The sequence below is a fragment of the Hemitrygon akajei genome, chromosome 5 (genome assembly GCF_048418815.1).
Source record: "Hemitrygon akajei chromosome 5, sHemAka1.3, whole genome shotgun sequence".
NCBI lineage: Eukaryota > Metazoa > Chordata > Chondrichthyes > Myliobatiformes > Dasyatidae > Hemitrygon > Hemitrygon akajei.
This window is the reverse complement of record NC_133128.1, coordinates 71585663-71613529: the sequence shown is the minus strand read 5'-3', so window position 1 is coordinate 71613529 and position 27867 is coordinate 71585663. Positions and strand designations below refer to the sequence as shown.

The 27867-nt window shown below is 39.2% G+C and overlaps 1 protein-coding gene across 4 annotated transcripts; it reads left to right on the top strand.

Annotated features, from left to right (window-relative positions):
• Positions 1 to 27867, top strand: qtrt2 (queuine tRNA-ribosyltransferase accessory subunit 2). Of its 4 annotated transcripts, none has more exons than XM_073045732.1 (9): positions 1 to 28; positions 5231 to 5547; positions 9175 to 9230; positions 10662 to 10738; positions 12070 to 12279; positions 13558 to 13757; positions 15154 to 15305; positions 18607 to 18706; positions 20768 to 27867. In XM_073045732.1, the coding sequence occupies exons 2-9, from the start codon at positions 5348 to 5350 to the stop codon at positions 20997 to 20999; spliced, it is 1227 nt and encodes a 408-aa protein (XP_072901833.1). In that variant the 5' UTR covers positions 1 to 28; positions 5231 to 5347; the 3' UTR covers positions 21000 to 27867. The 4 variants fall into 4 exon arrangements, with proteins under 4 accessions (XP_072901833.1, XP_072901834.1, XP_072901836.1 ...); XM_073045733.1 differs by lacking the exon at positions 1 to 28 and adding an exon at positions 715 to 735; XM_073045734.1 differs by lacking the exon at positions 1 to 28 and having other exon boundaries at positions 5436 to 5547; positions 9180 to 9230.

Below are 27867 nucleotides of genomic sequence, written 5' to 3'. Positions count from 1 at the left end.
GACCGCCGTTTCCGGGTAGCCTGTGCAGGTGAGCGTGGTTTTGTTCTGGATGCTCTAGATTCTTAGATCCGGGATGCACAATCTTTGTTAGCAGTTAAAGATAGGATGGTTTAGTCATTAACAACTCTCTCCTTCCTTTGGGATTATCTCAAGCATGTTTAGTGGCGATGAGCGTGGCGTTCGGACGCACAGATTGGTAACGGGGCAGAGCTCAATGAATCTGCTCGTTGACTATTGAGAGTATCTCCCCTTCCCTTCTGTAGCAGAGTTTATGCAATCATTGGTGATTGCTAAAGTCATAAAGTCCTATGGAATAGGAAATACACGGATGTTAGAACCACAAGTTGTTCCTTAATGTTGCCTTTAAAATCAACGTTATTTTAAAATGTACATCCTTGCTCTTTAGTGGTGATGTAGAACTTTGTAAGGTCCTGTACTGAAAGATCTTTGTGCGTCACCAGTTGCTGTCTCTCTTAACTTCTAATCATTCCTCTGTTACGTGTGTGCCTGCGTCTTGAGCTTTTAAGACTCTAATCTCTGGAATTGTAATATCCCCTAATCTACCGTGCAGAAAATATTCTTTTTAGAAACTTTTTCAAACTCTGCTATTGTGACGAAACTGTTGTTCAGCTTTAAGTGGGTCTGTGTCGATTTGACAGTGCTCTTGTAAAGTGCTTTGAAATGTTTTACTGCATCGCACGACTATTGAAAGTTGTGACACATTGATATTACTGGGTAAGTTAATGGTTAAATTGCTGGACAATTAATCAAAAGCACACAAATTCACATTTCAAAATCAGAGTTAAGTTTATTATCACTGAGCAACACACACAAAATACTGGAGGAACTCAACAGGTCAGGCAGCATCTATGGAATAAACAAACAGTCGACACTTCTAACTTGAGACCCTTCAGGATTGGAAACAAAAGAGGGAAGATGCCAGAATTAAAAGATGGAGGAAAGGAGGTCTAGCAGAAGCTAGGTGGGTGGGAAATCATCACTTGACATATGTTGTGAAATCTGATGGTGGAAGGGAAGAAACTGTACCTAAAGTGCTGAGTGTACCTCCTCCCTGATGGTAGTAATGAGAAGAGGGCATGTCCTGGATGGTGAGTGCCTTCTCGAAGCACTGCATTGCCTTTTGAATATGCTCTCTCTGGTGGGGAAGCTAGTGCCCGTGATGGAGCTGGCCGAATGTGCAATCATCTGCAGCTTTTCCCAATCCCATGTATTGGCCCCTCCATACCAGACAGTGATGGAATGTGCCCTACTGTACATTTATATGAATTTGCTAGTCTTTGGTGTCCAAGTCTTTGCTTGAGTCAAATTTAAAGAATTTATAAATAAAATACTGGTAAAGGCAGTTACAAAATGATTGAAGTCTATTGGTCTTTCCTAACTTTTTATGACATTGAAGGAGGCTGCTTAGTGCCAGGAATCTATGCTGGCTCTCAGAGCAGTAACATCCCCCACTTCACTGCAATTTAACTGCTAGGCAGGCATGGGTAATGTTTCACGGGGTTGCTGAAAGTAGGGAATCAGCATTTGGGATGGCATTGACAAGCTTGCATTGGGAACGTATGCAGGTCCTGTGTAAGTGGTAGAAGCTGCTCACCAGCTCACAAACCACCTACACCTGCCCTATCGAATACCCGTCTGTGGAAGGGATTGCAGACTGCCCTCATCATCACTTCATAACCCACAAAACTGGAGTGGATGTATGTCTTTTTTAATCATGAGGGACTGCCTAAGATGTAGTATTAATGTTTAAAGATAATTAGGAAGTTTACCTCACCAGTACTCCACTTAAATGTAAATCCTACACCAGGTCTCACTTAGCATTGATTCAGAAGATGGATTCCCCAGCGTGGGTAGTGCTGAACTTGGATAAGGGTGTCAGGTGATGGAGCATAGGTAGTAAGTCATTTAGATATTTAAATAGAGTGCCTTGGTCTTAGATTTGTGTGTGGGGTCCTGAAAATGCTCATGGACTTGAGAGGGCCCATGAAGAAATTCCAGAAGTCAGCAAAATTTAAGCCATTACCTTATGATGAACCCTTTTACATTGACATCCAATAATCATTGCATCTTCTTTCCTGAACTCTATTAGAACTCTTGATAAGCATCTTAATTTGATCAGCATTCTACAATTTTGTTCACTTTCCATTCCGAAGTTAGTATCCTGTATAATCAACTCTGTTGGTCAACGAAAACTTGACAGAAATGACATCTCATCTGGTTGCATGCATTATTCTTTATTCCTCCATGTTTCCTTTCCCATTCAGACCTTTAAAATCCAAGCAGGATACCTCCCAATTACTGTTTCCAGATTTACCTTTTCTTACTAGGTGATGTCGTGTCCGACCAGCTTAAGTAGTTTGTCTTTTAAAGTTTTATAAAGCCCAGTAAGTAGTCCTGTCATTTCCGTTTCCCTAAGTCTGAAGTACTTGGGCGCTGAATTCTCATTATACAATCGGCCCTCCTTATCCGTGGGGAATTGGTTCCGGGACCCCCAGCAGATACCAAAATTTGCGGATGCTCAGGTTCCTTATTCAACCTGTCTCAATGCGGTGGATCTTAGGACCCAGCAGAACCCAAGACCTTATCTAACCTGTCTCAGTGTATAGACATTAGGACCAGTGGCAGAGATCTGAATCTGCAGTGTTTCTGTTCACAAAAATAATCACGATAATGATTGAAAATAAAGTGGAAATAATAAAGCAATCGGAAAGAGGTGAAACGCCATCGGTCATTGGAAAAGCTTTAGGCTACGTTGGTCAACGATCGGAACAATTTTAAAGGATAAAGTGAGAAAGGCTGTGCCCCGATGAAAGCTACAATTATTACTAAGCAACGCAGTGGTTTAATTATTGGGTTTTGGGTTTTTGATCCTCTACATCAACCCGGCATAGTGGAGAGTGCACTCCATAGCGATCTGTCACTAGATTGAACTCGTGAACTTGCGTTCCCGAGCCCGGTGCTGAAACATACGTTCTTAAGTGTTTTATATGCATAGAAAGGTAAAATATATACTATATACGAAGACAAACATTTGACTGACGCTAAATAATACCAGATGTACCTGTTCCGACTTACTTAGTTAAGAGAACTTCCGATTTTTTTGATCCTGATCCACGATAACCTACGCATATGCTCCTGTATACTTTAAATAATCTCTAGATTACTTATAATGCATAATAGAATGTAAATGCTATGTAAAATAGTTGTTATACTGCATTGTTCAGGGAATAATGACAAGAAAAAAAGTCTGTACATGCTCGAACAACAAGTGCTGGAAAAGCACTTCCAGGTTTTCGTGATTCGCGGTTGGTTAAATTCGCGCATGCGGAATTCGCGGATAAGGAGGGCCAACTGTACGTGTTTGGTTGTTAGAATGATACTATTTAGTTCAACGCTAAGTGGTGTATTTAACTTGATTTTGGTGGTGCATCAAGAATACCAGAAAAGCTAGCGTGTTTAGACTTAAAAAGAAATTACCGTAGATTCTGGACTACAGAGCGCACCTGATTAAAAGCCGCTGGCTCTAATTTTAGAAATAAAATCAATTTTTTACTTGTACAGGCCGCACCGGATTTTAGGCCGCACCGGATTTTCGGCCGCAGGTGTCCCACGTTGTAATATGAGATATTTACACAGAAAGATATTACACGTGAGGATTTTTTAACTTTTAATTAAATCCATATGGTAACATAAACAAATACATATTGCAAATGCTTTTTTTCGAACCGTGCCTGTAACGCGGCTACTTTTAAATATACGTTGCGTATACTTCTTTACTGAACAACATTCCAATATCTCCTAACGACTGGTAAAAAATATATATACTGCAGCCTACCAGGAAAAGTTATTGATCGCCTTTAACTTAAAAGCAGCGTTTTCGCTCCGCCGCTCGCCCCCCTCCTTCCCGTTTATCGCAAACCGGTATCCCACAAGACGCGGCGAAACCGGGTGTGACGTCATAGCATCCCGCGATGTAGTACAGAAAACAAATATAGTTAAAACAGTTCTAACTTTAACTAACAAATGAATTACTAAGCGAAAATATTATAAACTAAATAACTGCCATAAAGGCAGCACAATGCTTTTCTTCGAGTGTTTTCCATGTTGATGAGGGTGAGTACAAATGACTGATTTACAATAATTTAATTGTGAAAGTGCGCTTGATTTATCGTACAATTTCATTGGACCTCTGTGAACTACTCATCAATTTTATTGGTCTACTGTTACGAGGCAAAATGTTTTTGGCGGCATGAAAAAAAACCATGTATTAGCCGCTCCGTATTAAAGGCCGCAGAGTTCAAAGCTGTTCAAAATGTGGGAAAAAAGTAGCGGCTTAAAATCCGGAATCTACGGTAAATACATGGATAAATAGGCTGGAGAAAAAAAAAGCATAAATGGAAGACAACTAATAAAAGGGTGGAAATGGTTGAGAAGAAAATATGGTTGCGTAAGTTAAAAAAAAAGCAATTTTGAAAACCTTCATTTAAAGGTAAACACATTTGTCTTGTGGAGATGGTTCATGGTGAATTGGTTATGGGTTTTGAATTGGAAAATATGTTTTGCTATTGAGGTCAGTACAGTTTAAGGCAAATTTCTTTCTTTCAAGTTGTGAAGTTTATTGTCTTGTGCACAAGTATAGTGAGCTTTAGGTACATAATTCAGACAACGTACAAGCATAAGTTATATATTTGGACTAAATGATGAGGGAAATTCACAAAACTGCCACAGAATTCCCCGTCTTCAGGGCATTGTTGCAATCTGATCAAGTTTTCCTATTGGAGTAGGGGTGCTCTGCCAAGGTGGAAGTAAAATTCAGGATCAACTGTTTTGACTGAAATGTTAACTGTCTAATTTCCTCCATAGATGCTGCCTGACTTGCTGAGTTCCTCCAGTATTTTGTGTTTGTTTTAGATTCTAGCATCTGTAGTCTCTAGTGTCTCTCTCCTGAAGGAAGAAATTTTGTCAGGCACTAGAAGTCTTACCAGAAACTTAGACATGATGTATCTGACGTGTTTTCTTGGATGGCAATGTGGAAAATATTTCTATTCCTAGGTGCTAATGTCTTGTACCTTGATAAACACATTTCTCATTTTCTCCAGCAATTCGGATAGATTTTAATTCATGTTTGAAAATCAGATTGTTCTCTGGATTGTAGCAAATGGAAAAGATACAGTAGCATATTCTTTAATACCATTCCTTTTTTTCACAGAAGCTTCAGCAGTGTGGTGAGTTTTTCTTAAACTAAAAAACCCACACAGTTAGCAGTGAACTTGCCTCCAAGAAACGATCAACCAATTGGAAATTTTCTCTAGCTATTGCAGCAAAGATGAAGTTAGTCCTCTCCAGCATTGTGAACGGCTGCCGTCAGGGCAAGTTGATTGAAGTAGGACGGAATGGCAGTAAAAGTCTTGATATTCCTGGTTGCCTTCTTTATACACGGACAGGCACAGCTCCGCACCTAACCCATGACACGCTTAGCCTTGTAGAAGGAGTTCCTGAACCTGTGCATCTGACGTTATCTACATTGTATGTGCAAGTATAATTTTTTATTTTCCTAACACTTGGGTTGAGGTGTAAATGTGATGTTGTGTTCTGTGCCGAAATTCTTATATCTGCTTTGAAAAATAGAAACTAGTGTTCTAAAATCTGTGTTGATTGGGAGTTGTTTAATTCAGGTTGTCATTTAAAAACTAGTTACATTGAAGTCAGTTTCAGAGTCATGATGTCTGCAGTATGATAAGTAATCTGTGGAAGTTATACTGTCAATTATATTTCACACTGATGGTCACATTGATAATTGCTTGATAGCCCCACTATACCATGAATACAAGAACAAAAACTATTGCATTCTTCTCTAGCTTTTGAGATATTGAAAAGTAAAAAAAAATCCCTATGTTTGTTTTATAAATCCCTTTATCAAACTGTTGTTCAGTTCATTTTAAAATTATATTTGGGTTCTAACAATGAAAAAAAAGCAACCTTTGTTTTTTTCAGTCCAAAAGCAATCCTGGTAGTGATTTTAAGCCAATGCTGTCAATTGACCATTTACACTGTAAGTTGGGTATAGATAACCTGAAGGGAGATCTCAAAGCTCTGAAGTTTCCTGACATTTCCAGGTTGAAACATAGAAAACCTACAGCACAATACAGGCCCTTTGGCCCACAAAGTTATGCCGAACATGTCCCTACCTTAGAAATTACGAGGGTTACCCATAGTCCTCTACTTTCCTAAGCTCCATGTACCTATCCAAAAGTCTCTTAAAAGACCCTATTGTATCCACCTCCACCACTGTCGCCGGCAGCCCATTCCACGCACTCACCACTCTCTGCATAAAAAACTTACCCCTGACATCTCCTCTGTACCTACTCCCAAGCACCCTAAACCTGTGCCGTCTTGTGGCAGCCATTTCAGCCCTGGGAAAAAGCCTCTGACTATCCACATGATCAGTGCCTCTCAACATCTTATACACCTAATGACCAATAATGCGTGCTTAATTTACGTTCTGCTTTTCTATCTGATAAATATGAACAATATGAAGTGCATGGGCATTACTAGTTGTGTACATTGTAATTATGCTTGGGCTTTGCCGTATCAGCTTTTGGAATGAACCACCCAATAAAGAAATGTCCCTTTGAGGCAATGCATTCCTGGCAAAAATCATGCCACTTTCCATGGTCTCACAATGTTATCTGTAATTATCACTGATAAGAGAATCTCTGAACAGTTTCTTGAATCAGTCTTTACCCTATTCTCTTTGCCTCATTCAAGCTTACTTCATGCTGTTTTTACAGTCTATGGACATCATTGTCTGGAATATCATTTCGGGAAAGCTTTTCATCATTTACTAAACACTTTTGTATTCCATTGTATTAGTCTTCAGCTCAGATTCATCCTGTTACTTTGGCACGCATTAAATCACAACTTCCATCAGCATTGATGTTCATGTCCATGTTAAGTCTATCATTTTCTCACATCCCCCTCCCAATATATCATCTCTGCTCTGTTCAAGCACCAAATGCTTTTGGGGAACACATGGGTTAAACATTCATAGAGGATCTAATGAACCATTTGCATTTTTACCAGCTTCAAAATTACTCACTATTCAAACGTTACCATAAATGCTTAGACAGTCACTGGATTATTTCACTTTACAAACTACATTCTTAAGCTTTAACCCTCTCTCACGACAAGAAGTGGCATGAAATTTTATCACAAGGATCAAATTCTTTCAGCAGGCTATTTGAGTGTGTTGCCCCTCTTTTTGTAGGCTATCAAGCTAAATGTTTTAAGGTGAAATTGGGGAGAAAGTCCGTGGTTTAAAACTATTACTTAAGCTTCTCGCACTTGACTATGTTTTCAATAGTTGCCTCCCCACCATTATCTTTATGATAACATTACCACACCCCATCCGTAAATCTCTCAGACTGTCTGCTGACTCTCCTTCCTCCAATGCCAACTCGTAACAATGAACCTCCCTTCTCTTCTTACTTGCCCCATCCAAACTTGCTTCCTGTATGATGTCTGCTTGACTTAGTATAAATGAAAGCTCAGTATCTTTGAAGTTCAGTCTTGTATGAGACTAAAACTTCAGAAGTCTGGCTTATTAATTGGCTGCCCTCTCATCTCTTCCCTTGCCTGTGGGACCCTACCCTTGTGGCCTTGAACTGTTTCCAACAAACTAATGATTACCCTGATCCCTTGAAAGCTGGTGTTGACAATTCCGTTGGGCTAGCTATGGTTCCTACCAACCATCCTGACTGACCCCGTACTAAATCCCTTTTTCCTCAAATACATACCTGTGGTCTTTCTATTCTTGCAAATCACTGTCAAACTTTCCTGTCGGAAATTTTAGAATACATACCCTTCTTTTCTGCAATTCTGTGTTTGAATTATCATGATTGCATTCCCACCTTTGCTATACCAGTGATTCAGATTCATTTGTCAGATGTACATAGAAACATACAGTGAAAGGTGTTGTTTGCATCACCATACATTCAGGCACCAATATTGTACACCCACAATGTTCAGCAGAGCAGCAACACAAAACAGCAACGGTAAAGCAAGCTCTTTTCCCACCCTACACACGTACACATGGGTGCACACACAGATGGACTCCAGCCTCAGTGCAGGCTGTCTCCAGACTCTCGACCTCCGGTCCTTGGCACCGGACTCTCAGGTTCAAGACATTGGGCACTCACACAAACAGGTAGACCTCCAGCCCCAGGGCAGGCCTCTCCAGGCCCCTGACCTCAGCACTGGACTCTCAGACTCAAGACATAGGTCCTCTAACCTCCAGACCCTCGCCCTGACTTGCAGAGTCACAGACACAGGCCTCTGACCTCTGGATGTGCTGATCCAGGGGTTTGACCTTTGAACCTCAACTTCTGGATTCACCAACTGCAGTCTTTGACCTTTGGCTTCGACCTCCGGACTTTACTGACCCTAGGACTCTGACCACTGACTTCTGCTTATCAAACTCCCGTTACATTCTGTCACTGTAACCACGGGACAAGCTGTTCTTCTTCATCCTTATTGGTTGTCTGCAGTTTGCACTATGGTTTGATGAAACTTTCCTTCAATAGCTGGGCAAACTGTCCTTACTCCATCTAGCTACTGAATTGCACCCAGCGTACATGTTATAGCTTCTCTCCTACTCCTGTGCCATTGCTGCTGTAGCTTCCCAAGGTTTGTATGCTGCTCTGCAGCATTTCTCATCATAATTCACAATGTCTGTGTCCCACATGGATGCTAATCACCTTCAGCTCCATCTTGCCACTAACTTCTTATTCCACCGCCATCTCTGACAACTTGCCTGAGCAGAAATTTCTCCAAACCTAAAAGTCTGTTGTGTTTGATGGTCAGCATAAAATCCATGAACAACTACCTTAAACCCTGCTCTCACACATATTGGTGATCTGACCAAATGGAAGCAAACTGTATATGTCAAGTTTGGGCCAGATATCAAAACAATGTAGATCCTGAGACTTGCTTGAAATAAATAAAAACTCAATATCTTTTAGAGCCCAGAGGATCTAGCTTCAGTCTTGCTTGAGACAAACTATAAGGCTTCAGATTAATGTATTTAGGTTTTAATTTTCTAACTGAGTGTCTCTGGTACTCTTCTGTAAGCAGATTTTATTTTTTTTCCCTCAGTGCAGAGCATCAAGAAGTTCTGGAAGAATATAAAGAGGGCATTGGGAAATTCATAGGTATTAAATGTTAATTTTTCTCTCACAGCAGACAGCAATCCATCCCAGGTTATGTTGCATATTGTAGGTGTCTGATTTTGTGTTTTGTTGTAACATTGTAGTCAATGGTGTAGATAAATCCTCCTTTCCTCAGTTAGTCTGAGGTTCCATTGAATAGTTCCAATTTTTTTGAGAAGTAAATATAGAGTCATACAGCATAGAAACAGGACCTTCAGCCCAATTGGTCCCTGCTAATGAAAATGCTCCAACCAAGCTTATCCCATTTGGCAGCATTTGGGTCACCAATAACTTTATAAATCTTGCCAATCCATGTACCTGTCCAACTGTCTTTTAAAAGTTGATATTGTATCTACCTCGATCACTTTCTCTGGTAGCTCGTTTCACATACTGCAAGTGCGGTCTCACCAGCATTCTGTACAAATTACAATGAGCACTAGCAAGGAAAAATAAAATCAATGCTGGAAATTTCAAATTAAAGCAAGTGAAATGTTTTGATACTGTGCAATCCTCCGACAAATCCATCTGGTTTCATAGTATCAAGCAACAACAGGCTCTAGCCTATTAAGTCTGTGCCAACCACCGTTCAACCATGGTAATATTCCCATACTAATCCCATTGTAGTATCCCTTCATTCCCACCCAGATCCACAGTACATCTCACACTGAAGACAATGATTACTGACCTGCACCTCTTTGGAATGTGGAAGGGAATTGGAGCACCAGAGGTCAGGAATGAACCTTGATCACTGAAGCTGTGAGAAGTCACCTTCACCACCTGTGCCATCATATTGATTTATATTGCGCTATTGTGAATTTAACCGACTATGTTGATAAACAAAAAAAAAACTGCAGGTGTTGACAGGGGCAGCGCAGTAAATGTAGTGGTTAGTACAATGTTTTACAGTACCAGCAACCTGCGTTTGTATGTCCTCCCCATGGAATGTGTGGGTTTTCTCCGGGTACTTTGATTTTTTCCCACAATCCAAAGACGTACAGGTTAGTAGATTAATTGGCCGTTGTAAATTGACCCGTGATTAGGCTGGGTTAAATCAGGGGTTGCCGGTGGCATAGCCAGAAGGGCCTAATCTGTACCGTATCTCAATAAAAAATTAAATCTGAAATAAAAATACAGAAAATGTTAGGGAAGTAGTCAGGCAGGATCTATTGAGATGGAGACAATTAATGTTTCAGACTGATGACGCTTATGAAGATATTAACTCTAAATGCTGTCTGACTTACTGAGCAGTTCCATCACTTGCTTTTATTTTAATTGCATTGTCTTATGTTTTCCTCTACTTTTAGATAAGTTTTTTTGGAAGAATGCTTTCATAGAGATGCTGTTCCATGTTACTAACATTCGAGTTCGGTCACTTAAGGTTTCCAATTTACACTGAATTATTAAACAAGTGCTTATCATTCTGTTTTATCACAGGCATGCCAGACTCGCTAATTTATTGTTCTTTATACGACCCAGTTAGTCCATGTCCATCAGGGTACAACACAAATAAAGTAAGTTAGTAACAGGTACAGGAACAGAGTTTAAAATGTACTTGTAATCTTTCCTCTTGTTTTCCTTTATTTCTTTTATTTAATTGGCTGTTCGTGTAGTTTGTTATTGTTTTAGTTAGTTTTAACTGAAGGGCCAGTCACAATTGCATAAATCCTAGTATCAGTATCTTTGCATGTTATCTAACAGTGTTACATCCTCTTTTTTTAAGATTCAAAAAGATTCAGGCTCCTACTTAGCTGTGCTGATACATTGACCACACACTGGATAGTTTTAAGTTTAATGCTTGTTCCACAGTTGTATGGCAATTGTAGTTTGTACGCTTGTCTTCAACAAGCCTAGTAAGAAAGAAAATTCAACTAGGACCACTGGTTTTTGTATACAGTGCTGTAACTACCATGGGACCATGAGATAAGGGAGCAGAATTAGACCTCTTGGTCCATCGAGTCTGTTTTGCCATTCGGTTCTGACTGATTTATTTTCCCTCTCATCCCACTTGTCTGTCTTCTCCCCATAATCTTCGACACTCTTACTAATCAAGAGCCTGTCAACCTTTGCTTTAAATATACCCAATGACTTGCCTCCACAGCTGTCTGTTGCAATGAATTCCACAGATTCACCATACACTGACTAAAAAAATTCCTCCTGATCTTTGTTCTAAAGAGATAGAATTTGCAGTAAATTCTCATATTGGTTTCAAACCCCCTCCTGGAACTTTTCACCCCTATGTCTTAAAATGTTTCAAGATCACTGCATGTCATCAGCTTTAGTCATGAATGTGCTTTTGGTTTCCTTAACTCAATATGCCCATTCTATATACAGTATCTTTGGAGTATATCTACCTTGTCCTTCTTTAAGATTTTCCATAAAACCCACTGGGGCAGAGTCTGTTCTAATATTATTTGGCTCTGTGCCAGTTTCTGTTGCAAATTGCCCTGAGATGCTTTGTTCCAGTTGAAATGTAAGTTGTTGCAGAAACTATTAGAGGCAGAAGAGAACTGGAGACATTGAATTATACATCTGATGGCAATGTGCAGTTGATTAATTATGTTGATGTTTATGCAATGTAATTTAGTTTGAGATTTGCGTGAGTATAAGATTTAAACCTGGGAAGTACTAGAGGACTTTTTTTTCATAATTCAAATATGACACGTAATCAGGTCCCTTTAAGCTTGAGTTAATCAGGATCTTTTCTGTAGCATAATTTAAAAACTATTGGATTTGTGTATTTATTTTCAGATATTATCATTGCTTTAGTAACATCCTCCATAAATTAAGGACTTTAGTTTGGTGTCTTAAAGATCTGATATTTTTATTATCTTACTTTGAAAAGACTGTTTCAGTGTGGGGTGGAGGTGGTCGAATTGAGCTGACGATGTCAAAATTCATGGCAATACAACAAGCTTTCAAGCCTGACTGGTACCAGTGCATGGCAGATGGAGAGCTACTGCCTCCAGGGTCGTCAAGGAAGAGGATAAGTAAACTAGTGGATCGAACTCTGTGCTTCCTGGATGAATGTCTCAAGGTGCATCAGAATTCAGAGGTAAAAACACTCACTTGATTGATTCCAGGTGTGAAGAAGTAATTAAGCAGATTGGTTATTTATTGTGGTTTAGAAGAAAAAAGATGTGATTTTATTGAAATACACAAAGTCCTGTCAGGACTCAACAGAGTCAACAGACTGATTCTTCTGATGGGGAAATATTTAAAATAGGGAGCGTAATCTCAAGGTAAAGGCTCACGAATTTTTGAGATGGATCTTAAAGGTGGAGCCATAGCAGGAAGCTCTTGCAGGAAATATTAGATATTAGATATTACCCTTGGAAAGAGTACAGGGAAGCCAGAATGCTCAGAAAGAGCAACCCTAAATAAAATATCGGGTTACGCAGGACGATTCAGATTGAGCAAGGACAGATTACAGATGGATTTAAGAAAGTTGCATGAGAAGGAGCCATTAAGATCAGAAATGACGAAGGTGATCGGTGAATATCACAGTGCCAGCAGGATAGTGGCGGTAGAATGTGAGGGTTAACTGGTGGGGAATGAAAAATGAGCAAGGAGAATATTTATTATAGTCATACCCGAAGGTACAAAAGATTGGCAATGTTCGTGAGGACTGTAAAAAGCTAGAGTCAAGGAGATTTGATAGTGGAGAGCAAAGCCAAAGATACTTCAAGTCAAAATTTTGGGTTTAATTAGTCTTGGAATGAGCAGTCTTGATTGCTGCCATTCAAGGATGACCAAGAAAAAGTCACTGTGTATTCAGTGAAGTTCCAAAGGGAATAAAGAATTGCAAAGGATAGTGATCATTTATTTAGGTTTGTCCCGTTTACAATTGTGGAGATTTTTTGAAAGATATGATAATAAGTGGAGAGGAGGTGCTTCTCAGGAAGAAGACTGAACCTCACTATCCAATAGGGATGAAATATTAGCAGGTTGTACCAATGGAAATTACACTCTGGTATCATGCCCAAGTAGCCATGTCTGTGCGAATCTTCACAGTGTATATTGTCAGGCGTTTTGACCATAGAAATATGGCCAATCCTGTAATTTTCACATGTGACTGTAGAACAGAAGTTAAGAGCAGGAATGTCAGCTGAGAACTTAATATGATTTCTGTGACATTATGGTGTAGCAAATCTTTAGCCACTTGAGGTCAAGATGAGCAAGTCAAAAGAAGCACGAATACATAAGTAAAATGATTAAATGCAACTACAAATCAGTATGCAATATTTTCCAGAATTGCAGTATGATTGACCCAAGTTGTGTCATAATATATTGAGTAAAGTTAACACTTGTGGCGGGTTTGGTTGCTGTCCAGGATCTGAAGAACACAGAAATTATAGGAGCTGTAGAAGGAGGAGACATTCTTGAGGAGAGGCTGCGGTCGGTCAGAGAAACGATGAAGCGGCCAGTTGGAGGTTTTCTTTTGGATGGTTTTCAGGGAGAGACCTTGCCTGATGACCTGAAACTGGATTTAATCTCTTCAGTTACAGGAGAATTGCCTGCAGACAAACCAAGGTATGGGACCAGTTAGAACATGACTGTTATTGTGTCTTTATTAAATCTGTATTACTATGTAGTTATTTTTCACCAATTCTCTTGCTCTAAAGCTGACTGTGAGAACTAGTAGTAGCAGCCAGTTATTTCACCTTCTCATTTTGAGAAGAGGATTCATTTTTATTCAAATTCAAAATCATTAAACATCATATTTACACTGCATTTGAAATTAGATGTTTGTGGATCACTTCCATCATGTAACAGTCAGGTTCATTGTATTCATAAAGTTCCTTCATAGCAAAGTTCCCAAGATGCCTCACAGTTGCAAAAACTTTAGAGGGAATTTCAGTGGAGAGAGACATTAAAGTTAAGGGGAAGTTCTTACAGAATTGACAACTGAAGCCACTATTGTCAAAGTGGGGGGGGGGTTTAAATATCTTAAAAGAAAAATAATAAATTGGGTATTGTGGGAAGGAACAAAGTGATGGTTGGAATTGATAGCATAGATAAGACTTCCAATGTCAAGGCACTTACTAATTGAAAAACAATGTAGCTCACTAGTCTGGACTTTGAACCAATTTGGATAGATTCAACAAAGTTTGCATCATTTCAAGTTTACAGAGGATGGTACAAGAGGAATAGCCAAGCGAAGATTCGACTAGTTAAGTCTAGAGACAAAACATCTGTGGTTCAGGGTTTCAGCAGAAGACCATCTAAGCCAGTGCAGATGGTGATAGATAAAGGCAACCTTAATGGTGATGTGTATATATGCCCTGAAGCTCATCTCAGTGTCAGATATAAAACCAAAGTTGTACACTGTCTAGTTGTGTTTCTAGATGGTTGCTAAAGAATAGGATGTAATGACTGGGTAGGAAATTAGATTATAGCATAGACCAAGACAGTGGTGTCATTTCCCACAATATTCAGTCGCACAACTTCTCCTCTGTCTTGTGTGTCAACACCACAGGAGGTACTGCCATGGTTCTGGTTCTAATACAGTCCAGGTTCACTTATGGAGGTTCAGCTGGAGACAAGACAAGACTTTGGTGCACATTGGTATCTTCAAGAGTTAATGATAGTTGGAAGGAAAAAGCAAGCATACCAGTTGTTTTGATGGTTCATTTCTCTTAGTAAGAAGATCTATTGCATTGGTGATCGTTAAATGCTAAGGATGGATTTGTTTGAAAATCATTGAATTGTCTAAAATGTGAATTCTGAACAAGTTTAATGTAAAATTGGATTTATGCCATGTTTACCACTAGAGCACCTTTCTGAATTTAGGTTAACCACGTGATGCCATCAAGCCAGCTGAGGATTTCTAGCATTAGTTTTAACCATGTTTTAACTACTACATTATTTTACATTCTAATACTTATTAAGATTTTCTCTCCTTTTCCCTTTCTCTCCCAATTCTAAGGTTGATCCATGGGATTGGAAAGCCTGATGAAGTACTAGAATGTGTATCAAGAGGAGTGGACTTGTTTGAGGGTTTTTTCCCCTATCAGGTTACTGAGCAAGGAAGAGCTCTGTCGTTCAATTTTAAATACAAGGAGGACCCAGAGACTGAAGGTATCTATGACAGAAAACCACTGTTCAAATGATGATGTTGAGTACATCGACAAAGCATGACACATCGATATAGACTCAGGATTCTGCAGATGTTGGAAATCTTGAGCAATGTACATAAAAAGCTGGGGGAATTCAGGATGTCTGGCAGCATCTATGGAGGGAAATAAAAGTCGATGTGTTGGACTGACCCCTTTCATCAAGACTGGAAAAGAAGTGGGGGAGAAACCAGAATAGAAAGGCAGTGGGTATGGGAGATGTACAAACTGTCAGGCAATAGATTGATCCAGGTGGGGGGCAGGGCCCAAACTCTGCAACAAGATGTAGATGTATTGAGTGGGCTTGTTGTGCTGGGAGAGCTTGTTACAGTGCTATATCTCTGGAGTAGAATATCAATGTTCTTGTGCACAAATTGCTGAGGATCAGCAGACAGGTGCAGCAAGTTACATGGACACACTTTACTTAGTTTTAGTCCATTATTTAAGAAAGGATATGGTATATTAGTATTGAAAACAGTCTAAAAATAATTCACCAGGATAATTCCTATCATGAATGGCTAAAGAAAATGCATTTTTGTTCTTTGGAATTTATGAAAATAAAGGTGATCTTATTGAAAGGTTAAGATCTTGAGAAAATAATCTTGAATAAGGGAACATTGTTATAAAACTGTGGGACAGTCATTTACGTCTGAGGTGTGTTGAAACTGTTTACTGAATGTAGTGAATCTCTAGAATTCTCTACCTTGGTACGTAATAGAAGCAATATCTTGATATTTAAAGAGCGAGCAGATTTTTGTGCCAGATCCAGGAAATGAATGCAGTGAAGCAGGAAATGAGGCCTAGTGCAGATCAGCTATGATCATACCAAGCAGTGGCAGGCCTGAGGGTGCAACGTTACCTATCCCTGCTAATATTTTCATGTTTTGAACTGTTGGCCCCTTAGGCCAAATCTTTGTTGGAGTCACTGGTTTGAGTTTGGCCCACTTTCAGCCAAGTCACAAAACAACACCATTCCCAAACCTCAAAATAATTTTCCTGACTAATGAAATCCTCTGTCGCCCATTTACTCTTCAGCCCAGGTAGTATGCTGCCTTTCTTGTTTGGGTTGCCTGCCTGGCTCCCCCAACATCAAGTAGTCTCTCTCACTTAGTCCTTTCAACGCATGCCCCAAGTCTTTGCACATCGCTTTGACAGATTTAATCATCTGTCCAGATTGCTTATTGAATTCTTGAACTTTTTAAGTATGTTTTAATAGTTTTTTTATATTTTGAAATTTATGTGTCAGAAATTTTCCAAACTTTTGATAGCCTTTTCTGCTCAACATCATAAAAATATATCCAGATAATTTTATTCCATGTAACCCAGAGGGCACTTTTTATGAAGGGAGAAACAATTTAAAATATTATGAACTATAATAGCCAAAGCTTTTCTCACCATGGCACACCTGCTAGACCTGCTTTTGCACAGGCCCTCTTGTAAGAAGTTGTTTTAAGCCAGTTCTGTACTCATTGGATTTTCTGATTGGAAATCTGACAGAAATGCTTTGACGATTAGTTTTAAAGTGCTGCCAAGCAGAGTGATCAAACAATAGGGTTAGGGTTCACAAATACTTCAAAATGTTTCAAAACTATTAAAACTGAAATATGATTTTTGAAATCGCTGAACAATTAATTAAGTATTTACATCAACTCAATTAAGTGAAAAGGTTATAAATTACTTGCAACTCATTTTTTGCAGCATACGTGTTTTTGCTGTAAAGTTACTGTTGCTGCTGCAGGCTCAAATGAAGGGTCTCGATCTGAAACGTAGAATGCCCATTTCCCTCCACTCATGCTGCCTGACCTGGTGAGTTCCTCAGTGGTTTTTGCTCCACACTCTGGTACCTGCAGTCTCTTTTGTCTGCTCGCTTCAGGTCTAACCTGGCACAGATTCGGCAGGCAGATTTACCAGCACAAAGTGGCGGAACTCCAGAGAAAGTCCAGTGTTGGTGCGGAGGTGGAATGACTGATCTGATCCTCTGGGAGGACTTTTGGAGCTGCTTTGTTTGTGTGCAGGAATCTTGAGATCTGGACATTTGCAGAAGTGCATTCTATACAGAACTGCCCAGGACCCAAGGGATTGAACCTCTGGTCTACAATTCCTTGAAAATTTAAGGTCTCATCAACTGGACTATTCCTTTCTCTGGTAAACTGGATTTTGCAGCTTTGAAGATCATCTTGGATTATATATTAGACTGCAGGACTCTTGCTATTTCATAAAAGGTTTTATTGAAATATTGATTTACATTTTAGTCTCTGCGTTTTGGGAATGTTTTGTGCTTCTGTTAATTTTGTTTTTGGTACAGTTTGTGTATGTAAATATTTGCTGGTTTGGCTGATAATCTGACTTGCATCACACATGCTGATCTCCTGAGTCTTTACAAATGTGCCTGCACCAACAGTGGTGCAGTGTAGTTCTTCAATGTTCCACAGGCCCACAGTGGAGAGCATGAAGCTTTAAATTGTCACAGTGCAATGTCTGGTGATTGATTTATATGAATAACCGAGGAATAACTGCAGAAATTCCATGCTACTTATGACAAAAAGTTGCCTTTGAGATTGAGGAGCAAAAGCTGTATTAGGGTCGATTGCAGACTTGTTTAACTTTATCACTGGGTGCATTTACGCATTTGTTCTTTACAATGGAATTTGTTCTTTAGTGCTCAGTTTGGAAGGTTGTTCAATTACACAGTTGAGAATTGGAATTGAAGACTCCATACACCACTGTGTATGATTGAGCTGGCAGAATGTTCAGAAAGTAATTCAATTTGATCACCAACTTTCTCTGTATCTCAAATGTGAATGATGATTATGAAGCATTGAAATTTCTGTTTTAAAAGCCTCACTCAGGAAATCATCAGCATCATGATAAAACTGTCACCTGCAATATTCTCAGAAGTCTCTGTCATTACTTAAATGTTCAATTTCTATATTTTCAGTTTTCAGCAATGAGGAATTTTTTTTTCAATATCTACTCAAAAACCTCAAAGTATCATGATTTTAATTTGCTTAACTTTCTAAACAATATCTTTCACATACACCAATGTGTGGCCTTTAAACTAAATTGCAGTTTACAATTGCATCACCCAAAATGACAGAAATAAATATTCTCTGAAAAAAGTTGATGATTGGTGACTTAACTAGTGGAAGTTTTTATTCAAAAGCCGAACTTCACCTAATAATATTTTGTGAAATTACGTCAGAGGACTGGAAGGGAATGATGTATAATACAAGATAAACTTATAAGTGCTTTGGATTAAATTTCAGTGTTACACAGAAACGGTTCTGGGGATAATGAGATCAAAAGTAAGAGCCCAGACTGTGAAGGAAGGATGACTGCTTTTTCAATTGACCTGAAAAATGAAAAGTAAGTGTTACCAGATTGTTAATAAACAGTTTTATTCCGTAAATGCATTGAAGTAAATGAGTCTGTATGTCTATACAGTCGGCCCTCCTTATCCGCGGATTCAACCAACCGCAGATCAGGAAAACCCGGAAGTTCTCTCTCCAGCACTCGTTGCTTGAGCATGTACAGACTAATTTTTCTTGTCATTATTCCCTAAACAATACAGTATAACATCTATTTACATAGTATTTACATTGTATTAGGTATTATAAGTAATCTAGAAATGACTTAAAAGTACAGGCAGCCCCGGGTTATGAATGAGTTCCGTTCCTGAGTCCATCTTTAAATCAGATTTGAAGTCGGAACAGGTACATCCGGTATTATTTAGTGTCAGTTAGTCATACGTTTTTCTTAGTATATAGTACATATTTTACCTTTCTATGCATATAAACACTTAAGAAACATACGTATTTCAATAATTTAACCACTGCGTTGCTTAGTAATAATTGTAGCTTTCATCGGGGCAGGGCCTTTCACATGCTCCATTAAATGTGTTCCGATCGTTGACCGATTGTAGCCTAACGCTTTTCCAATGACCGATCGCGTCTCACCTCTTTCCGATCATGTTATTACTTCCACCTTATTTTCAATCACAATCGTGATTATTTTCGTGAACAGAAATACTGCGGATTCAGAGCTGCGCTGCCAGGTCCTAATGTCCAGCGCACGGAGACACATTAAATAAAGTCCGGGGTTCTGCTGGGTCCTAAAGACCACCACACTGATACATGTTAAATAAGGGACTTGAGCATCCGTGAATTTTGGTATCCGCGGGGGGTCCCAGAACCCATCCCCCACGGATAAGGAGGGCCGACTGTGTGTGTGTGTGTGTGTTTTATATATATATATAGAGAGAGGGAGAGAGATCACAGTATATTACTTCTTCAGTTTTAAATAACATTATAACATGTAATTTGCCATTAGGAAGTTGAATTTGTTCTTCCGGTAATTCTATAATGCCATGCTGTGGCATTGTATAATTATGATATTAAGATATATTATATAGAATGATCACAAAAGGTGGCTGTTAAAACATGGTAATGCTGATACTAACAGACTGATCAAAGCATGTTAAAGCTCCAAATCAAGATATCTCAACAAAGTGAGATTAGAAAATCTGCCTGTTTGACATGGGTCAAATTAAATTTGAATTGCTTCTGCATAGTGAAATTTGCAATGATCCTGAGCAAGAACCTAGTGGATTCTGAATGTTCCTGCACTTTTGTTTTCGTCATTGTTTCCTTTGAGCATTTGTACAGTGTGACACTTGTAGAGAGAACTAATCCTTTAATATGTGCCGTTACCCCACTGCTCACTTCCTGTTCTTGTAAAGTTTTATGCCTTTCTTCATGAGAAGCCTAAATATTACAAGGTTCGGTTTGACACCTTAATCTATTTGCTTAGATGTATCTCTAATCTATCCAAATAGACCTCATGATATATAACCACTTTAACTGCTGTTGTATTTAACAACACTCTCCAGCATTAGTGATCGCTTATGCCAAAAGAAATGGGAAATTTATCACTTACAGGCCTTCCTGTCTATAGTTCCTAATCATTTGATTAGCAAATGAATTTGCATTTGGGCTCAAATCATCATTGCTTGCTTCCACTAAGCAGTCTGTTTGGGTAAGAGTTGGTATATACTGTAGCTAACTTTTACTCAGTAGTGTGAGCCAAGTTTTGCTTAATAGTTCCCTGTCGATAATTGGTGGGTAATTCTTGTCAGCAGTTTACTCACCTATGGAAAATTTCTTTCTTCGATGCCATTTGCTTAGTTCAGAAAAAAATAAATAAAGGACAGATATTACAATTACAAGCTTTATTTCTGATTAAATGAGTGGTCTAAAGGGAAGCTTATTTAGCATTATTTTGAGAAATTATATTCTACTTTTACTTGTACTGATTAATGCCATTTATCTTCAGTTTACTTGTGGTTGAAGACTGATGCTAGTTATTTAGGGGAATCATTGGTTTTGGAATGCTTAGTGACATGGTGTTTATGTGATTCTCAATGTTTAGGTTCCGTGATGACTTCAGCCCCTTGGTGGAGAGCTGTGCTTGCTATTGCTGCCAGAATCACACACGTGCCTACCTCTACCATCTTCTACTGACCAATGAGCTATTGGCTGGAGTTCTCCTCATGATCCACAACCTTCACCACTACTTTGCATTCTTCCAAGCTATCCGTGATTCTTTGAAGGATGGCCACTGGAAGGAACTTAAAGAGCTCATTGAAAAACAGAAGGTATAACAAAGACATAGTTGCCAGGACACATGATGGATATCTATTCTTTAAGGCTTCTGGCAGGCATTGGATGCCGTGATATGTTACTGAGATACGTATGCTCACAACGTGAGCTAGTTATTTTAACATTTTATTTAATTGGGATCAGAACTTTCTAGCACTCTGACTTGTGATTTCCTCTGTCATGTGGTGTATTATTAACATGTGATGATAGAAGACCAGCATAAGATCTGAAATCTGTGCTTTGGTTCATTGATTTTTCATTTGTGCTATATGTATTTTATATGAACTATTTTTTCTATTAAAATATGGGAAATATAGTACCATTTCATTTGATATGAGATGAGTTCTGATGAAGTGGGTTTCTATATCTTGGACCAATGAACTCTGGAGACTTGCAGTGATGAATGAATTTTAACAATATTATTCCATTCAGTTTTTACGGTTCCCATCTAATTATGAGGGAGGCACTTTGTAAATATGGGGACGGAATTAAATGTTTTTTTAACTCAAATCAATGTTTTAACAATTGAGATTCTGCAGATACTGAAATCTAGAGTAACACACAAAGTGCTAAAGGAACTCAGCCAGTCTTTCATCATCTGACATCTTTCATCAGGACCGGATGAAGACTTTCAGCCTGGAACATCGACTGTTCATTCCTCTCTGTAGACGCTGCCTGACCTGCTGAGTTCCTCCAGCATTTTGTGTGTGCTGACCAAAGCAGATGCATGGGTGGTTTAAGTAAATTAGGGTCCAATTCTGGCTGCTAGAATCCAGCATAAGTTCTCTGACTGATCTGATACAGTCCAAGCAATTTTTTAAAAAGAGATTGTTAAAAATTTCTCCAAAAGCAAACATAAAAGTTTTCTTTTAAGGCTGATTTTGCAAGGATGAAGGACCAGGTTTGAGGTCCATGAATCCACACATAAGTCAATGCAGGCCTACAATCATACCTTTCTGGGTGGGAATTTGGGTAGTTGGATTTCACCTTCAAACTATTTTAATACCAGGTTTCCTTAGGCCTTTTGATGGTATGAATCTGTTTAGACTAAACTGGTGTTATTTGTTCCATAATCTTAAACAGTGAGTTATTTATGAAAATTATCATTTCTGAAGTTTCAACAGTTGTATTATGCTTCAACCTCGTGTCTTTAAATTAATTCTGTCATAACCAACACATGCCCATTTTATTTAAAGCATCAAAATGAATGGGTGTCTGCAAAATTATGGAACTTTATTTATATTGTAAAGGCACTTGAAGAATTTCAAAGGGTGAGAGTTACAATGCACTTTATTAAACAGATTTATCCCTTCAGAAATTCATCATTATTGAAAACAACTGACATTTCTAACATGACACTGTTGAGAGTAAGTGTGGCTCTGATGAATAAGCAGGCCTGTCCCTTTCAGGCTAACACCTTGAGATTGCCTGAAAGCCTTTGTTGTGGTAGGAATATCTTTAGGACCAACTGGAGATGAATTACGACAGCTCATTCTGCAGTTGGCAGCTACTGCTCCATCTTTTATCCTGAGTCTTAAATCAAGTGTTTTTAAAAAAAATATAATTTTGGCAATTAAATGTGACTGTGTGCTAATCATTCAATGCATGGTGTGCTACATCTACTATACATATAGTGTATAATGAGTGAATCAATGTTAAAGTGTCCTTTATCCAATTAGGATGTTGGTATCAGTGACAGCCTCTGATAAGAATAGGAGAACTACCTTGGTGCTATTTCGATCTAACATGTATATCCCTCAATCATAAGACATAGGAGCTGAATTAGGCCATTTGACCCATCGAGTCTGCTCCGCCATTAAATCATGGCTGATCCTTTATTTTTTAACCTGTCATCAGCCCCACTCCCTGTAAGCTTTGATATAATGTCCAAGAACCTATCAAGCTCTGCCTTAAATACACCCAACGACCTGGCTTCCTCAGCTGTCTGTGGTAACAAATTTCACAAATTCGCCACCCTCTGGCTGAAGAAATTTCTCTGCATCTCTGTTTTAATAGGACACCCCCTCTATCCTGAGGCCGTGCCCTCCTCTCCTAGACTCCCCCCACCATGTGAAACTTCTTTTCCACATCCACTTTGTTGAGGCCTTTTAATCAGAAGTTTTTATTTCAATGAGATCCCCCTCATCCTTCTAAATTCCATATCAACACTTTAAAGAAACTCGTTATTTAGTAACGTAAGTGGTAAGTAAGTGTAATAACTGAGATCTTGTGTGCCAATTGACCTCTACATTTTGTTATCTTCTTGGGCGGTCTCAGGATCAAGAGTGATTTGTTTTCATTTCAGTTCAGTGTGTTCTGAGGTGGTGAATAAGGTCAATATGGGAACTGCAGACCTTTCCATACTTGGGACATCAGGTCACTGATGGGGTGGGCAGGTGGGTAGTTGTGAGGCCTTGCGCTCCTCCCATCACTAATGAAGGTCAGCTCTGTGGTCCTGGTTCATGGTCCTCAATATCATCCTGAATGGCAGTTCTCTGCTGGGGTTAGTCATGAACAAGAGGTTCTCAAGAGTCAGAGGGAATGTTGCATTTCTTCAAGAATGCTTTGAACACATCCTACAATATTTTTTCTCTCTCCTCCTGGTAATCTCTTCCCCCGATGGAGCTCAGAATCCGGTGTCTGTTCCAGAAGTCTAGTGTTAGGAAAGCAAACAAAATGGTCAGTCCACTGTAGTCAACTAGGGCCTCAGTACCTGGAACATTGGCATAAGAGGATACTGACGTTGGTTTACATATCTTCCGGTGAATTTTGATGATGTTGCGATGTTGTTTTGATGATATATTTCCCCAGAGCCTTGAGATGACTGCTTCAGGTAGTCCTGGTCTCTGACGTATGTTGGAGGGCAAAGATCCTTCCTACCTAGTGGACCATGAGGACTGTGCCAGGACTGAGGTTTCGATTTTCAAATTACTTTCCCTCAGTTGATCAAAGGCTGCCCTGGCACGTTGAAGGTGGATTTCATAGTTGATGGCCGCCTTTGCTGAGAGAGTGGAAGTGGTCCACGTTTTCCAAGGTTTATCATTAAACTTTATTGTCATTTGTCTTGTTGCAGCAGTAGTTGTAAAATGTTTGGTAGTATCTGATAGTTATATTCTGTACTTTATAACTTCAAATCTTTCCTGCCATTAAATGAACCTTTGTGATTACAAATGGGAGTGACAAAGGAAAATAACATTTTTTAACATGATCACTAGATGGCAGTGTAATCCAACATTAATTTCTCCTCATGTGGAGGAATAAAATTATTCAATCCTTGTAATTTAAACATAAAGAGAGATTTATATAGAGGCCTGGGCCTTAAGGAAAGTGTGTGCTGCGAATGTTATTGAATGCAAGTAAACAATGTGTTATTTACTCATGTTTTATTAATTGATGTATGAAAGGTAATGCTGAGATAAGAAAGCTAAATGCTAAAGGGCTACCATTCAACAATCTTCATCTGATTTATTTGTAATAGCTATTGCTTCCAGATGTATAAATTATGGCTGAGTAATCTACAGTAAATTCAGCTTTATCTGACTTCTAACATTCTTAAGTTCATCCTTAAAATGTAAACTTTTCCATGTGTTACTTACTGTTCAATTACAGGATTTGAGAATCTACCTGCCAAAATGGGGAAATCAATTAATTTATTTATGGCCTAGTATAAATCTTAAGCTTATATTGATGACTGAAATTTTAGACTGCACTTCTGTAGTTGTGACTTGCCTGAATTCACAGAACAATTAACTCAGTATAACTGATCAGCAGCAAATCATTCAGATAAAAAAGGCAAAAAGCAGATTGCTTTAACACCATATAAATATATATTTATTGTTACATGTGTTGGTCTGTCTTTTGGCTATAAACAACACTTATCCATCTGTGGAGTAGTTTTGTGAAACCATTTCTGAAGTGCAGAAAGATAGAGGTGACCAGTGGATCAGGAACCCAATTATCTTTAAACAGAGAAGAAAGCCACAATAAATATCAAGCAAAACAAAATTGCAAAAGATCTTTAGCGATGGTGATTGAAGAAACGGGCATCATGGAGACAAGTTAACACAAACTGTACATCTCTTTCATATGCATGGTTATAAGGTCATGCTTCTTAGCATTGACTGTAATCAAAACAAAATAAAATTTCTGGGTTTCATTTGAAGATGATTTGCTCTTTTATACCTGTAACTCTCGCTTCGGCTAGCAGCTTAATATAGGAGATGTTAGCCCCTGGCCCGGCCAAACTTAAGAAATCTCATTTGGATGGATGCTGCGTGATGTGTCCCCTGTTACAAATCAATACCATGAAATAACAAGCAGTATACAATATGTCTTTAAACGATTGAGCTATATAATTCTGAATTTGACTATACAGTTAGTAAAGAAAAAGAAAAAGGGCCCATTCTCATGAAACTAGTCTATTGCGCAAGGGTGGAGCTCACTGATAAGGTTGTTCGTCCACCATCGGCCTCCTCCGATAGTTGCTGACCCTCGGTCCCTCACTCCAGGTCCACTCCGTCCGGCGGTCTACCAACTCTCTTGCGTCTTTTCTCCTCATCTTACCCCGGACAAAAACCCATGAATTCCCAGCTCCCAGACACAAGAAAGAACAACATCCTGCTCATTGGCTGGCATGCCCCATTATCTCTAGTCATAATCCAAACATTGTTGCTACAGGTGAATCATTACCTCAGCAGTGAACATTACAGAGAAGCCATTACATCAGCAGTGAAACCTTACAGCATGTTACATACCTTAGCCCTCAATTCCACAACAATGCAGTAAGCAAATACATTCACCATTCCTACAAATAAGGCAGATTTGTCAGGTGTAAGAGGGGTGTTCATTAAGGATTGACAGGATAGGTGTTGTAATTGAACACAAAGGTTCAGTATTTCAAGTAAAGCACTCATGGACATTCCATTTTCATGTTCCAGCAACTCCCTCCCTACAGTTGGTGTTACACTTTTCATTTTGAATGGACAAAATCTGTGTCTTCCCATTGAAAGAGTGCAGCACTAAGCCACGTTGTGGGAAATCAGTATAAAGGTCTGGGTGCTCTATATGCACTGTGAGGTCAGTGGCTTTGAATTAAATCAGCACAATGAGCCAAGTGCTACTGACCAGACTTAATAGATACAGAAATTTACAGCCTTTTGCCCCACATTGTTGTGCCGACCATGTAACCTACTCGAGAAACTGCCTAGAACTTCCCTACTGCATAGCCTTCTATTTTTCTAAGCTTAATGTAGCTATCTAAGAGTCTTTTAAAAGACCCTATTGTATCAGCCTTCACCACCGTCGCCTGCAGTGCATTCCACGCACCCACCACTCTCTGTGAAAAACTTAGCTAACATCCCCCTTGTCCTTACTTTCAAGCACATTAAAACTATGGCCCCTCATGTTAGCTAGTTCAGCATTGGAGGAAGAATCCTCTGGCTGTCCACACAGGATGCCTCTCGTCATCTTATACACCTCTATCAGGTCACCTTTCATCCTCCGTGGCTTCAAGGAGAAATAGCCAAGTTCACTCAGCCTATTCTCATAAGGAATGCTCCCCAATCCAGGCAACATCTTTGTAAATCTCCTCTGCACTCTCCGTAGTATCCCCATGCTTCCTGCAGAGAGGTGACCAGAACTGAATACAGTACTCCACATGGAATCTGACCAAGGTCCTATATAGCTGTATCATTACCCCCTGGCTCTTGAATTCAATTCCACTGTTGATGAAGGCCAACACACCATAAGCCTTCTTAACAACACTGTCAACCTGCAGAGCAGTTTTGAGTGTCCTATGGACACGGACCCCAGTATCTCGCTGAGCCTGCACACTGCCAAGAATCATACTGTTAATATTATATTCTGTCTTCAAATTTGACCTACCGAAATGAACCACTTCACACTTATCTGGGTTGAACTCCATCTGGCACTTCTCAGCCCAATTCTGCATCCTATCAATGTCCTGCTGTAACCTCCAGTCTGTCCACAGCAGCCCCAATGTTTGTGTCATCTTTTCCATAATCTATAGAGCTGGTGTCTTGTCTCTGGTAGAATTGTGGCATAAAAAAAAATAGGTACTTAACCTAATCTCACCTTCCCTCACTCCTGCAAACTTGCTGATTATTTCTCCTCAGCACCTTTACAATACGATGATGATATCTGCTGCCCTCAACTTTTCAGTGAATTCCAGACCCTCCTACTTACTGGATAAAAAATATATCTTTCTTTGTCTCTGATCCCCCTAACAAACTCTACAACCTCATCTGCTCTATTTTTTAATGCTATAATTCCTTCTTTTTGACTGCAAAATTCCCGCGATATATTGCTCAATTAAGTCTCCCTTCATCCATCTCTACTCTTTAAAATAATGAGTCCAGCCTTCCTTAAAATGAGTTTCCCAGGCCTAGCATCGCCTCCTCTGTGGGATGAGGTAACTGGAAATGTAAGCAGTACTTAAACAACACACACAAAATGCTGGTGGAACACAGCAGGCCAGGCAGCACCTATAAGGAGAAGTACTGTTGACGTTTCGGGCCGAGACCCTGACGAAGGTTGACTGTATTCCATTCATATTGCAGTAATAACAGTTAATTCTTGGTTCTCCTTGATCTCATCTGCTTATGCTGCATTGATGCAGTGACAAGCTACATCTTGGCAATTCTATCAGATTACTGTTTGGCCAGCTTGCTTGGTTTTTGTACTGCTTGTTTATGCAACTATACTGTATATCTATCATTAAATGTTCATTGGCAAGAAACAATCACTATTTTTATAAAGCATTATTGCATATTCAGTGCTTCTGTTTCTAATTTATATTGCCACTTTCTAAGCCTTTTTCAATAAAGAGTGTGATTCATTGATTTTACTACA